General features: G+C 47.1%; 1 protein-coding gene across 2 annotated transcripts in view; it reads right to left on the bottom strand.

Annotated features, from left to right (window-relative positions):
* Positions 1 to 16,170, bottom strand: part of LOC126542401 (sodium-coupled monocarboxylate transporter 1-like) — a 57,799-nt gene that overhangs the window by 39,336 nt on the left and 2,293 nt on the right. For both annotated transcript variants that reach the window (XM_050189460.3, XM_050189459.3), the window contains exon 2: positions 258 to 323. In XM_050189460.3, coding sequence (XP_050045417.1) covers positions 258 to 323 — 66 coding nt within the window. The remainder of the gene's footprint in view (positions 1 to 257; positions 324 to 16,170) is intronic.

A 16,170-nucleotide genomic window follows, 5' to 3' on the forward strand; every position in this document is an offset into this window, starting at 1 on the left:
TTATAAAATTTATTTTAAAATAAGGAAATGAGAGATTACTTTGCCAGCTAGTTATAAAATAATGTCACGTTGCTGGCTAGCGTCTCTTTAACCATATACTTCTATATCAGCGCAATAAAACAAAAGCCAAGGCGCACGTAACCTGTCCGCAAAATGTTTTACATGGCCGTTGTAGCGACAAGCTTCTTTCTTTCTCTAGCTTCTTTAACTTACTACAAGCTGAATGTTAAGCTTGCAAGAAGATAAGGTCAACTCACGTTCAAGACGAAGTAGCAGGCACACGCAGTGACTCCGACCTTGTTCCCGAAGCGGAGCCGCAGGTACTGCGAATAACATGAGAAATTTGTTAACGTTGTGCAATGCATCTAACTGGCGGTTCCATAACAAAAATTTCTAGGCCAGTGCCTACGAACGCTTACTGATATCGCGTCGGCACGATGAACAATGCCTCGTGCAACTTTTGTCATTGCGACGAGACCATATAACACATCCATGTCTACTGACTTTCACTTGACGATGAAAGACAGGCTTTGCATACGGCTCTAAGCCGACTGGACGACAGAGCCGTCATCAAAAGAAAAAAAAAGAATTTGGAGGACGCTTAACCTTCGGATTTAAGAGTGGAACGCGATAGCATTCAAAGACCCCTGACTGCTTCTGACGCTTCCCGGCAACTGCAGCGTATGTAACTGCAATGTTTACCGGAAAACGCTCGGAGTGAACGCTATACACGAAGGCGGGCTTCCTGGTAGAAACGCGGCCTCTTGCGTGGGCCGCGATGCGGCGGAAGCGAGCGCCATCTGGAAGTGTTTCAAGGAAACGGGCGCGTCGCTCCGTGGCCTTCGAGATATTCAAGCGCCGGCGCACACAGATGGCAGACGCCGTGGCCAGTCTATGGATAGTAGAAACGCTGGAAAAGGGGTTTCTTTGAGTTTTCGCGTAGCAGAATTATGTTTTCTCGCATATTCAGATTACAATCCGACACTATCATGTCTGTAGGTTGTGTAAGTCGTACTTTATGATTTTTCTATGTATTTTAGCTTGAGAAATTCAGTTAGTTCAGTAACTTCCTTACGCCATATGGAGGGACTGGGCATGAGTGGTTTGGAAATAGTTTTGTCGAAACGACTTCCAACGCTGGACGCAGGTCGCCGATGCCGGATTTTCTGCGACACGGGGCCTTTAACGCTTTCGCGTTAAAACACGTAGCTTCTCACCCCAGATTCTCCCCACGCAGACACCCACGCAGATTCTCACCCCCAGCTTCTCCAGGAACACACTGGTCTTTCGCCGACGTCAACTTCCAATTTTATTTATTTAAGCACCAAGTTTAGGTGCTAAAAGCAACATAATCATGTACACGGACAGAGTAAACGTTTCCTCATGTATGCCTTGGCAAATGCCATTTTTCATTGCCTGGACACAGAGGCGGAGATGCAACATTGTGTAGCAAGTTGCCCTGTCGGTGCTGCATCATGGATTTTCATTTCAGCTCGCGGAACGCGAAACAGGACTTCACGGGTGCTCCTCATCATCTGTAACGACCCAACGTTCTAGGTCGAATTATTGTAGCCTTTCTTGAAAGTTGACTGCAAGAACATGATCAAACCACATGCATACGCTTCTGCATGCAGGCGACTTAATAGCCGTGATGAATAGTTTATAAAAAAGGGATTATATTGCGCAATATTATACGCCATGTGTCGCAGGAGAATATAGCTCGTTCCGCTCTCTATAATGCGTTACCAATCGCATGGTTAATCACAGAGCTGAAACGTGCTTGAATACTGTTAAACATGCTCCTTTTCCTTTCTTTTTTTCTCGGCCTAATACAGTGCTTTTTGAATGCATAATGTAACCGCCCAAACGACAATTGACGAAGATTACATTATGCATTCATTATGGTTACATTAAGCATTCAAATATCGACCACCAACTAGCCCGCCTTTCTCTGTTACTAATACAGTACAACCGCGACAAGTGCTTCTCTGTAATACAGTTTTCGACATACACATTTCCCGAAACTAAATAACGAAGCTCTGGGTCTGAGCCTCCCTAGGCCATATTTATGCCATAAGAAATTTCACACAAATTACCGAAAATTGCAAAATCACGCACTGTGCTAGGAGTGCTTCTGTGTGTGTGGCGGGGGGGGGAGTGAAGTATAGTACGTGAAACGGGCCGAGACATTTGGCCGCACATTTTGGGGGGATGATAAGACAATGCAAGAGGAAGAAGAAGCGTGTGCTTGCTACCAATCCCCCAGTGTGGGTATGAGCCATAACATGAAGCCATCATTATCATCATCATCATCATCTGCGGACGCTTCCGCGCTGGCTTCCGCTTTCTCGCCAATTTAAATGTGTCTTTTGCCCAATTTTGTGCCTTTTCTACTCGGCATCGGGTTCTTGAAGTTCTTTTCCACCTGGGAAGACCACATTTCGGCAAGTGCGTGACTTCTGTATTTCTTTACGAGTGATTTCATCTCTCGCCGCCAAGCCATGGGCTTTAAGCCTAACGACGAGTACGGCCGCCGCCATTAACACACGTCTCGATTCCGACCAAGCCGCCGCCGACCTCAGACCTCCCCGCGCCCACCCCGGCTGCGGGGGCCTCCAGCGATCACAACAAACGAGCCCTCCACCCAAGAACGTCCCTACAGCGATGGCATACGAAGTCAAAGGCCAAGACATGAGCCCAGACGACTTCACCGCAGACGCCGGCTGGACTATCGTGGCGCCGCGCCCGTCAGTGATCAAGACTGCATTGAGCCAGCCCAACCTCGCTAACCTCGAGCGAAAGGGAGGAAATACAAACGCAACCGCCTCAACAGCGAGAAACTCCGTGATCAAAGCAAGCAGGATGCCCGCGCTGCCCCAAAACGTCATCAAGATCGTGATTCACATACGTGGCGGAATCACCATAGCCAATGTAGGCCAACTTACGGTAACCAAAGCAATTTGCATGGCTGCTTGCGTCAAACCTAACGAGCGAAGCGAGGACACGATATGCCCCAATTTGAAGCAAAATGTTATGGTGGTAAGCACACCGTCCGAAGCGAACGAAGCGAAATACCTCAGGATCCGCAACATTTCCATAGGAGAACGAACGTCTGAGACCACTGCATATAGGACGGCACCGCATGAAACGTGCAAAGGCGTTATAAGAGGGGTCCCGCTCGATGAGAAGCAGGACTCCATAAACCGCAAGATCGTCAACCCACGCAACCCGCTCGCACTGGCGGCAAAGAGAATCAAGGAAATTGGCACGATCACCATCGCCTTCGACAGCTTTCGAGTCCCGAACTATGCCAGATACGACAACGCCCTGATCAAGTGTTTTCTTTACCTCAAGCAGATCGCCATGTGCCACGTGTGCGGCAGACTCAGCCATTGTGCCGACGTATGCCCCTCGCCCGACGACGCCATTTGCAAAGGCTGTGGACTAGTTAGCTAACCCTAACGCAGACCATGTGTGCACCTCGATCAAGTGTGCGCTCTGCGAGGGAAATCACGTCATGGCCAGCGAGGAATGCATGAACCGCTTCCAACTCCCCTACGTCGTTCAAAGAAGACGAGTTCAAAGAAGAATCGCAGTAAACGCAAGCAAAAACGCCACGAGGTCAGGACCAATCGCCCTGAGTCAGCAAGACTTCCCGCCGCTCAAGAACGGCCAGAGTAGCGCCATCAACGACAACGTGGCCGCCAACGCAGATGCTCGCTTGTACGGCGAGCGGGGGCGCTCGATATCGAGGAACCGCGGTCGCCCGTCGTCAGGGTCCGGAGGACGCTCCAGGAACCCGCGCCAGAGATCCACGTCAAGGATACGATTCGCCCCCAGCCCACGAGTTGGCGGTGATGACCGGTTGGCGTGGCCCAACGAGCTCAGCAGCAGCAACAACAGGAGCGACAACAGCATGATGCCAGCCAGGTGAGTCCAACGGCACGGCCAGAGCAAGTAGATATAGAAAATACGATTAAAAGACTAGAACACGAAAAGAAAGAGTTCAGGCAAACAATCACACAACTTGTCGAGGAAATCAGACAACTCAAAACGCCACCACCCTCCGACTCTAATCAAACCGGAAGCACATCAGAACCCATGGTAGTGGAAGTGCCGGTCGCGGATTCCACGCGCAATCCGCTAAATGAAAAGCCTTGACAAACACACATCCCTTGAGCGCGGACAGCAACATTAAGAAAATCAAGGAACTGCTCGACGGGCTTGCACCTACCGTCGCGTCGCTGAAGGAAGGGCCAGACAAACATTGCGATGACAGTAGGGACCCTCAAGAAAGGTTACGACAGGATAATGCTACGAGTCAACCACACGATGGAGGCGATCAGCAGCCACGGTGCAGGGCTCAACGCGCTAGAAATGGCAGACCATCTGTCTGTAATGTCACAATCTGCTATCACCAAGCTACCGCGGGCGTTGTCGCTCGATAGACAAAGCAAGAACTTGGCCTCACAAAGGCCACCCTACGCCAACAATGAAGATGGTTGCGCAAACTGAACCGTTTCGCATTTGACAATGGAATTGTAGGGGCTACGTCCTCAAAAAGGCCCCCCTGCAACAATACATTCGAGCCAAAAAAAGACAAACCCCAAGTCATTCTCCTACAACAGACAAATACCGCTACACCCTCGCTATCCGGCTATGACGTGACCGCTACGACACCGCAACACAAATGCAGAGGTATCGCCACGTTGGTCAGCAACAAGCTAGTCCACACGACACACAACATTAATCACAACCACAGAAACTGCGAATTCATTCTCACGGAAGTCTTCCCTCGAGCCAAGAACGCCAAGAGCATATTCATCCTAAACGTTTACATCAGCCCCAAGCACAGAGCACAAAAATTTGGGCAGATACTATAGCTCGCCCGCAACCGTGCCGGCGACAACTCCATGATCGTGGCCGGGGACTTCAACGCCCCGAACACGGCCTGGGGATACGTCGCCAGCAAGGCCAAGGGCATGGACTTACTAAACGACGCCGATGAACTTGACCTAATGCTCATCACGAACGCCGCATACCCCACAAGAACGGGTAACTCGGTCAACCGCGACACAAAGCCGGGTATCACTTTCGTCCGCAACGTTCCAAACTATCAGTGGAACAACCTCTTGGAGGATCTGGGCAGCGATCATCACATTGTTGAGACAACGATTGACGCCTCATCCAGAAAACCCAGAAAAATGACGTACGTCGACTGGGACAACTTCCGCGAGTTAAGACAGGACAGCCGAACAGGCAAAGAATCAATATAACAATGGACGTCGAAACTAAAGACCGGGATTAAGGCGGCCACGAAGGAAACAGGTCTCCCCGTACAAAGCATGGACAGTCGACTGGCTCACATGCTCGAAATCGCTCACTAGGAGATGGAAAGAACAAAGACACAATCGATGGCTGAGGAAAAGAATTTCTTCCCTCAACTGGCTGATTGCAGAATATTGCACGCAACTATCTAACCAGCAACGGAACGAAGTGTTCGACGCCGCGGACGGCCGAATCAACAGCGGGACGACGTGGCACCTGCTCAAACACATTTTAGACAGAATCAGAACCAAAGCGGACCAGGGTCGTGAGCTGAACAAGATCATGCACGAGGAACTCAAGATTACCACTGTAAATTACCTCATTGACCGTCTCGCCGACAAGTACCTCCCGCTGGCCAAAAATACTAGAGGCCCGACTGCCGAAGCATATCGCGGCAAGGCCAACCCAGAGCTAGATGGGGACTTCTCAACCGAATATATATGCACGGCGGTTCAGCACCTAAACAGCAAGTCAGCGCCGGGGCCGGACGGCGTAACTAACAAGGCACTTAGGAACCTAGACGACACCTCCATCGAAACCCTCACAGAGGAAATCAACAAAATCTGAAGGAATGGAGCACTACCCGAAGACTGGAAAACGGCCCTCATCATGCTCATCCCAAAGCCTGGCAAGGCGCTCAACATCAATAACCTCAGACCGATCTCGCTGATGTTTTGCGTCGGCAAGGTAGCCTAGCACGCAGTCCTAAACAGGCTCTCGAAACATCTCAAAGAGAAAGATATATCTACCCCGCAACAATGATCGGCTTTAGACCCGGGCTATCCACCCAAGATGCCATGAAGCTCCTCAAACATGAGATCATTGACACAGACACGAGAGACGCGAGAGTAATCCTAGGGCTGGACCTCGAAAAGGCCTTCGACAATTTATCACATGACTACATACTCGACACGAGCTCTAACCTCGACTTCGGCACTAAACTCTACGCTTATACAACATCGTTCCTGAGCGACAGAACGGCCACCCTTCTTCTAGGGGAAATGAAATCAAGTCCCGTAAATACAAACTGGGCAGCAAGGCCACCCCGAAAGGTTCTGTCATCTCTTCGACGCTTTTCAACCTTACGCTAGCCGGCCTAGGCAAGAGAGTGGATCAAATCGAGAACGTCAAATACACTATATACGCATATGACGTAACGCTCTGGATCCCCGGATCAATTGAGAACGCTCTACAGCAAGCGATCGACGCGATCGAGGAATACCTCGGTCCCACCAGCCTGCGATGTTCGCCCGCGAAGTCGGAGATCCTCGTCTACAGACCATCGAGAAGCGGTCTCAAGCGAAAAAGCGAAATCAGAGAGACGCACGCCAATACTCTCAAAACAAAAGACGGAGGAACCATTCCACACGTCAGCAAAATCAGAGTCCTCGGCATGCTCATTGAGAGCAACGGCTCTAACGCCGCGACAGTGGAGAAGATCGTGACAAAGTCGAATAATGTCTTGAATAACATACGACGCGTAGCAAACAGACAACACGGCCTTAAGGAAGGAAATCTCCTCAAGCTAACACACGCCTTTGCACTATGCCACTTACGTATACGAGGCGGCCATGCACAGATGGAAGGTAGCGGAGAAGGACAAACTCAATGTGCAACTGAGGAAGCTAGTCAAACTAGCGCCGGGAATCCCCAAGGACACCGAGACAGAGTTCCTACTGCAACTGGGGGTACACAATACACTTGAAGAAATCGCCGAAGCTCAAGAACGGGCTCAGTTGACAAGACTCTCCGGAATCAAACCGAGTAGAGAAATTCTAGCCAAACTAGGTCATGACACCACAGAAATCTAGAATCTATACCAAAGCGTTCCGAAGGACACACGCAACTCCTACACGGTTCGCCCACTCCCACGGAACATGAACCCCGCGCCCCATCAACCCAGAAGGCTGGCACGCGGATCGTTCATCCTGCGCGAAATACGCGATAAGAAGATCCTAGCCTGTTTCGTAGACGCTGCAAAGTGCCCGTCCAGGAAGACCTTCGTTGCCACCACGGTCGATAAACAAGGTCAAGTCACCAACGCTCTCACAGTCAAGACCCACAAGTCTAAGATAGCAGAACATGTCGCCATTGGACTCGCGCTCACAGACCGGACCACCACCCACGTCTACAGCGATTCACGCTCGGCTGTCAAAGCCTTTCAGAAAGGAGCCGTTGCAATACAAGCACTACAAATAGTCAGTACATCCGCACTGCTGCAGCATCACATCATCTGCTGGTTCACGGCACACCTCGGAGAGATCGAGGACGCCCCTCACAATCTCAATGAGATGACTCACAGGAGCACGCGAGACCTAACCCTCCGCGAAGCCACCTATTCTGGTCGTGACCATCCCAGCGAGAATCGGGACCCTCCCTCCGCATACAACGAGATCACAAAGCACTTTTATCTAGACCGCAGAATATACAGCACACCTCACAATAAGCTCACCAGGTCTCAAGCCTTCACGTTCAGAATGCTTCAACCCAACACGTACTCCACGCAGAACAAACTACATCACCACATGCCTGACCTATACACAACATCATATTGCGAAAATTGCCATAGCACACTTGACGTATATCACTTGCTCTGGCCGTGTGATCGGACCCACGCAAACAAGAATCAAGACTCCGCCAGGCTACAAGAAGCATTACGCAGCACGGACCTGGCGGAGCAGCTCTGGGCCGTCCAGCGATCCCTCGATGCGGCCAGGGAGTTACAACTCCCGATCCCAACGTTGGAGTAGCCCGCTCTTTTAGGTCTTGCGTCCCGTAGCTCGCAGGAACTTTCAGTAAAGTTATTCCATCCATCCATAAGACAAGGCAATAATGCTAGTGTCAGAACTAAACTTCTATTTAACGAACGTGCTTTGAACACCGACACGCTTTGATGCCACGTAATTCTAACATACACCGCAAGATAACTGCATTAACTTATTAGTCATATCATAAGAAGCCAACAAACACTGACACCAAGGACAACATAGGGGAAATTACTTGTGCTTAATAAATGGAATAAAGAAACGATAACTTAATGGAAATGAAAGTGGATGAAAAAACAACTTGCCGCAGGTGGGCATCGACCGAACCCACAACCTTCGCATTTCGCGTGCGATACTCCACCAATTGAGCTACCGCGGCGCCGTTTCCCCATCCAATTTCTTGGGTATTTATGTGTCCTAGTAGAACCGTGGGAGTGTTAGCCAGCGCCACCACTCACAGACTTTGGCGGCGGACGCGGAACGTCCTTTCTGCCGCAGGCGTCACGAGAACGTGATCTTTTTGGGTGAAGGCAACTGGTCAATAAACCCGCACATGTTACTTGAAGGCATCAATGTTGTCGGATTCGAGACCCTCGTTATGTAATAAACCAGAAGGGGGTTAACCGAGGGGCCCGATTTTTATTAGTGATATCATAAGAAGCCAACAAACACTGACACCAAGGACAACATAGGGGAAATTACTTGTGCTTAATAAATGAAATAAAGAAACGATAACTTAATGGAAATGAAAGTGGATGAAAAAACAACTTACCGCAGGTGGGGACCGAACCCACAACCTTGGGTGCCTTAAGTTGTTTTTTATCCACTTTCATTTCCATTAAGTAATCGGTGCTTTCTTTCATTTATTAAGCACAAGTAATTTCCGCTATGTTGTCCTTGGTGTCAGTGTTTGTTGGCTTCTTATGATATGACTAATAAAAATAGGGCCCCTCGGTAAACCCCCTTTCTTCTCGTGCATCAACTTGTGTGGTTTTACGTGCCGAAACCACGATATGAATATGAGGCTCTCCGTAGTGGGGGACTCCGGATTTCTTTTGACCACCGGAGGTTCTTTAACGTGCACCCAATATAAGACAAATTACACACCTAATTATAAAATTATATTATTATTTATTTTATTATTATTATTTAATTAATTATATTTAATCAATTGCTCAATGTGACTTTTCTGCTCAAATAATGTGCGTCTCTGAGAAATCCATCCGAGGAGGTGGAATTGCGCAGTCTGCAAGATACAGCTGTTGTTGTTGTTGTTGTTGTTGTTGTTGTTGTTGTTGTTGTTGTTGTTGTTGTTCGGAATAAAGACTACAGAGCAAAAGACTTAACAACGAGCGCTACTACCACGTGGTCTTATCGTTTCATATCTTCGTTTCTTTTTTTCATCTGAATACGACTCGGTTCGTGGTCTGTTCCCGATAGTGGTTTTAAGCCATTGCTGAAGGAATCATCACCATTACAGCCTGTTGGCCAGCAACAATATCTACAAGAATTTACGCACAAGCGGAACTGAAACAATGAAATTTTTGTGCAAAACAAGATAGGATACCTTTCGCGCCCAACATGTTCAGTTCTCAAGGTCGCCAGCAAAATCAACGCCAAGTCGTTTTGGAATCATTGCTGTGAACTAGAAAAACATATGGTTGTTATGAATATTGCGTGCTTCGAATTTGAATCTGTGTACCGGCGCTGTTGAGGCTGTTTGATCGAATCAGAAATTTTCCTATGTGGCGGCTATTGGACCTTCCAGGTCTCGCTGATATCGTCGTATTGCAATGCATTACGCGTGTTTTAGAAGCCGTTTGGAATTTCAAACGACAAATCACGCATTAGTGTTGTGTCTTTCACGTGCTTCCTGCAGATGCGTGAACTTTACTTATATGGTTACTAGCATTTAGCTTGAATCGTAAATGTCCCATTTATAGTCGATTCGCAATATAGCTTCGGCGCTGCTTGTTAAGAAAGAAACGTGAATACAACTAGCAACGCACTAATGAGGTGGTCTTCGGTGCCGGTTCCGACATCTCTTCGAAGCAGACGTCATGAAGGCTTCTCTCACGATATTCAAAGTGACTTTTTCCAAATGAGAGACAGATAGAGAGAGCTTTCGAGGTTTGATCTGAATGTTGATTTTACTCGGTATACTGACATGCATACTTCTTTATCTTCCTGCGGCCACGGCTTTTCGCCGGCTAACAAATGTTAAATGTTATCGCTCGGCGCAGTACGCGCCTGCATGTATCGGAAGTTTCTCCAATATTATCGATAACTCTATCCGTTGGCTGTTGCCACGAACCCTTTTGTAATCTGATTGTATGTGCGACGCGAATGGTTTAGTATTTTCCGGAAGCCACGCGGGCACCAGCAATTACACTGGAACCTTCGACTAGTCATGTATGAAAGCCGATGCGCTTTACCCGATTATCAGATTTTAGACGATGGCCGACTTTGTTCGCCGCTATTGTGTTGGATTGTTACTTGTTTTGCTGGGCACAAGTTCGCCCAATAAAGGGCTTACTTGATAACTCACAGTTTTGACACTGCGTCGTCATATTGTATGACAATACAATATTTATGATAATATAAATATCCAGAAGCATGGGCGGTTACTGATGAAAAAGATTGGGAAAAAATAAAAAGTCGCAATTTCGCCCTAAAGGCGAAGCAACGATTGTGATAGCAATCTAGTAGACAGCAATACGAAGTAAGCATAGTAGTTTTATCGGCCGTATCAAAAATTAGGTTATGAGGTTTTACATGTCAAAACCATGATCTCATTATGAGGCAAGCCGTAATGGTGGACTCCGGATTAATTTTGACCGCCTGGGGTTCTTTAACGTACACCTCAATATACCTAAATACCGGTGTTTTTCATTTCGCCTCCATCGAAATACGGCCGCCGCGGCCGGAATTTGATCCCGCGACCTCATGCTTAGCAGCGCAATACCAAAGCCACAAAGCAATCATGGCGGGCTTATCGGCCGTATAAACTTGCAAACATTCGCTCACTAACTACATTAACAAGCATGGCGTCACGCGCGTACAAGCAAACATGAACACATCTCACTCGATGGTCGCGAAAACTCGCTGTCAAAACGCTGGAGTGAGGAAGCGCGGCAGCAGCAACGAGCGAATTGATCTTCGTGCTGCCTCTCGCCTCAATGCCAACTAATTGTCGAGAACACAGCGCACACGAAGCTTTGAGCCCTCCGCTCGCACCTAGACTATGTGCTCATCGCAGTTCGTTTTCAAGATGGAACCCGCGGCAGGCGCCATACGCAGAAGCCGCCGGAGCAGAACGCCTCCCCCCCCCCCCCCGCTTCCTACTCGCATTCCGCCCTTGCGCGCGCGAGGTTGAGCCGCCATCGTCGGCTCACTATCGCGCGCTTTCACTCGCACATACAGCAACGGCGCGCAGCGACGATGTTACCGCACTTGCACTTGTACGGAACACCACGGCGACGGCGACGGCAGAAATTCGTCTGGAGTGTCTGGAGACAAAGGAGCGTCTGGAGACAAACGCAAGCATTAAAATTCACATGCAACGCTTCTCTAAACATCTAAAGTGTACAATAACAGACTTCCATCTGGCTGTATATCATTCTTGCTTCACAAATAGGAATGTTAAGAGGAAGCTTTAGCTCGAGGGCCCCTATCCATCCCATCTATCCAGCATACGAAAGAAGAAATCGTTTTTCCCGGCAACGTCAGCACCAATTTTGAGGTTTGTTGCATTTAAAGGAAAAGACGAAAAACTATAGTGACTGTTGCAGGCGGATCTTTGATTTAGGCCGGCAATTGCTTAATAAAAGTTATAAAGCGAAACTATTAAGCTTACAGTTCTGTAACTCAGCAAGGACAAATATTATACTTTTGTATATTGTGTCTGATGGGCATCCAAAGAGGACAAAACTGATTTATTATACTTGGCCTTTAATTACGTCACTAATATGTGAGTAGGACTTTTGCAAAACTCTCGTGATCATTGTAACGAATTCACATAATATATACATTAGTATATCAAATTTGCCCACTTTGGATATCCTAACGGATTCAGCTTGCAAATCTGCGATATCTGTTCTCAGAACTTCGTGCTTCTATTTTTTTTTTCACACTTAACAATTTTCGGCAAAATCAATTGAAGCACTAAACCAAAATTTCGCTTCTAACAGTTACTATATTTTAATTTTCTCTTTCAAATGCAATAACTTTCATTAAATTCAACCCAGGAGTTATCTCAGAAAAGCATTTCTACGTTTTACATGTATCAGTGGAATCAGAGTTGGGCCGGAGCTAAAGCTGCCTCTTTACTAAACAACATAACCATTTCGTGCACCACGTAAACCATATTGTCGATCTTGTGCACTGCAGGGGCAGCGGTTCTGCGATATGGCAACCTAGGTAGAAGTAACTGACACTTTCAATAATATTTTGAGTACGCTTGAAATCGGTTCACAAGAGAACAGACATGCCTGTTATTTAACGTATTTGAAAGGAATACATTAATTACGTCATTTAAAAGGACACTGCAGAGAGAAAAGTTCGGCAGCAGGTTATACTCCTGTAACACGTGAAGGTGAAAGCCTGCTGCACACGTGGTAAAGCGTTAAGTTATACGATCGTAGGGTTCAGACTTCTTGCAAGGCATAACGAGCCGCTGTGTGAAGTGAACGTATGGCGCTGTAGGTTGACATTCTCAACGACACATGCAAGCACCTAATTCATTACCTAATGCTTCTATCGTTCTTTCTTTCGTTCACTCTTTCTTTCATTATTTATTTATTTATTTATTTATTTATTTGTTTGTTTGTTTGTTTGTTTGTTTCTCGTTCTTTATTTCTTTTTTCTTTTCTCTTTCTTTTTCTTTTGTTCTTCCTCTTACAGCGAAGCTGTATATGGCTAGGGAACCATGCATTTTTGTTCTCCATGAAAAAAAAAAAACTATCATCAACGGCTCATACCCCAGTGAGCAATGGCTCATACCCCCATGAGCAATCACCCATACCCCCGTAAGCAAGCAAAAAATGCAATGACTCATGGTCCCGTAAGGTTCTGGTCTACTCACTTTGCGTGAATTAGCTGCCGTGACACTACCCCCGTTGTCGTTGTCGGTGATTTCAGTGTGGATGTGTCGGTACCGAAAAGAGAGCGATTTACGCGTTCCTTCTTGCAGACATATCCCTTGCGATGCCACACCGATCCGGCCCAACCGACCACCCAGCGGCGTCCGTGCATCGATTTGACATTATCAAGGAATGTGATTTCAATTGTGAGTGAAAACCGATCAAGACAATAAATGAGTGTGCGTACCTTTCGTCACAATGACCACCCATCAAGATAATAGATGAGTTTGTACCTTTGTTGAAAATTATGTGTCACCTCCGTGTCGTGTGCTAAACAGCTTGGCTGGTCAAGCACCTTCACATAATGGAATGGCTCATGATTTTATTTTGTTCTTTCTTTCGTTTCTTCATTCATATGCAGCCATTGCACATTTGCTTGCTTACTGAGGTATGAGCCATTCCTGATGATGATATTTTTTGGTTCACTGATTTTTTGCATCACTGGACTAGACGCCGCTTTCTTCGGGTATGAGCCATTGCAACGAGCTACTTAAGGCAAGGTAAACATGCCTGGTAGCGAAGCTTCTATAGGAGCCCATACGTTCAAAACATGGCGGTTAATCGATGGTTCATGGGGCTTAGCGCCATCTGTATGTGGAGGGAACACTTCCGGTGGAAGAAAAAATAATGTGACGCCATATCCGTTAAAAACAGAAGTAACGTCATTTTGTTTTCGAAGGCACGAAATTGGTTTTGTTGGCCTGCCTTTAGAGCTATATATTGAAATGCCCCGGAAAGCAATGCAGGAAAAGGTCAGCCGTACGGTTGTCGAAATCGCACCCCTGCACAGAACATACTTTCTTTGGAGGCCGACGAAAGCTTTAGGTGTAGAGTGCTGATCCTATCGTCGGATGCCCAGGCCGTCGGCCACCGCAGTCGCACGAAAACAACTAAACAATTATCTGCCGGTCGTAACTCACTACTTTCGACTGAGCAGGTTAAGAAGCGATGAAGCTACCCGGGTCACCAAATTCAGAGAAACTTCGACAAGCAAAATAGCACAACGTGTGAAGGGGGCGTATTTCAACACGTGAACTTTACGAGCGCGCCTTTCTGCACATTTCAAGAGCTGCATTGCATTGCGAGTGATAGCGGCGTCAACGCCCCCTGTAACGATGGGCGTTGAAATTAAACGTATTTATTAATTATAATAAAATTAAATAAACTTGTATTTTCTTAACGCGTCGCTAATATATAAAACTGACCAGGAACCTTATTTTCTTTGAATGGATCTAACTGTGTCTCGCTTGAATTTAAAAAAAAAACGCTTTTTTTCTTTCCCAATCTTTGTTCCCTCCAAACATAGTCGCACTTAAATCGCTGTTCCCACAACCACCCTTGCTGATGTCGGTGACAATTTGTACTGAACCGCTTTTCGCCCCAAGCTTCGCGACTCATTTGGGTCGACCTTGCTTAAGGCTTTCGCCTTGAAAGTTATTTCAGCTATATTAGTTATGTACCCTTCTACAATACCAAAAAAAAAAAAAGGCATCCTTACCACGAGCGGAAACTTGGCAACCATCCTCCCCCCAAACAAAAGACGCGCGAACTAATGACGGGTGGCAAAGCCACCTCGAAGTTCCCGCAACGGCTAACCGTGACGTCATGGATTTTCATAGAGCGTCATGGAGCGTCATGGAGCGTCATGGAGCGTCATGGAGCGTCATAGAGCGGACGCCGTGACGTCATGGATTTTGACATCGTCTGCTCGGGCCTAGCAGTAATAATTTATCGGCAAAAATGGAACTACATTGTATCCTAACGCGCCGAAGACTGAACTGAGCAAGCTTCAAGAACATATACGGATTCACAATAGACCAAATACGAAGTAAACTCCCTTTGAAGTTCGTTACGTCACACTGACGTAGTGGTGCGGAAGCTTTGTCGCGAAATTCAGAAACTGAACTTTGAAATTTATGTTCTCTTTCAGTAATCAACATATCACCGCGAAATTGACGCAAATACATCTTTTTTTAATATAGAACGCTTTATCAGACTAAACTGACTTAGTGTCTCTCTTTTGTGTCCCGTTAAGCGATTGCAATTATGGGCGAGTCCCAACCTTTCGGTGGGTCTTGGGAAAACTCTCGCAATGAATCCATGCAAATGTTCCTTCTAAGCCTGTGTAGAGATGTTGTGGAGAACACTTTGCTCTTAATGTATTATACTTTCTCTGCCAGATGTCTAAAGGGCACACCGCCACTGACTGACTTTTTTGGAGCGGCGTGGAGTGCCTTCGAAGCAGCGACTTCACTCCGCAGCTCGAGACAATGCGAAGAACCCTGCTTTTTCACTGCGTATTGTCGGGTCACCGGGAATTATAATCAGGATCGACCACCTTATAACGACTTGAAAGTCAGTGGCAGCATGCTGAGTGAACTTTTGACAAAGGGAATGCTTCTGGGTGGTAATGGCAGGAGGTTGGTTCTCAGCATAAAGCAAGCCTTTCGGGAAGCTATCTCTTTCTAAGAGTAAAGGAAAAGTGCGCTCATTTTGTCATGCTGCACTCACTGCTTGATCAATGGTCCCTCGTTTTCATAAAAGCAAGGACTTCTAAAGCATTATTCGCACTACCTGACCGTGTGTGCATTGCGGACGGAAAAAGAGCGAATCTTACGTCATTATTAAAACGGCCGTGCAGAAACCTGAGGCAGCTGGTTACTCGAGAGGCGCGTGCGCATACTAGCATGGACGTTTCAGAACAAAAACACATCTATGAACAAAAGGAGCGCAGAATTTGCCAAAAAGCGCTCCTTTCGCGACCTGCGCGCACAACCTGGAATGGAAAGAGGCATTGCGTATACGTATATATAGACACACAAGGGGGCTGCGCAGTGCTGAGTGCCTCGATCTGTGGCAGCAGGAACTTACGAGTTTCAGGGCCCGCATTCACGAAAGTAGTCTTACGTAAGAGCGTTTCATCATTGTTTTGTCAT

This window comes from Dermacentor andersoni, chromosome 2 (genome assembly GCF_023375885.2).
Source record: "Dermacentor andersoni chromosome 2, qqDerAnde1_hic_scaffold, whole genome shotgun sequence".
NCBI classification, from domain to species: Eukaryota; Metazoa; Arthropoda; class Arachnida; order Ixodida; family Ixodidae; genus Dermacentor; species Dermacentor andersoni.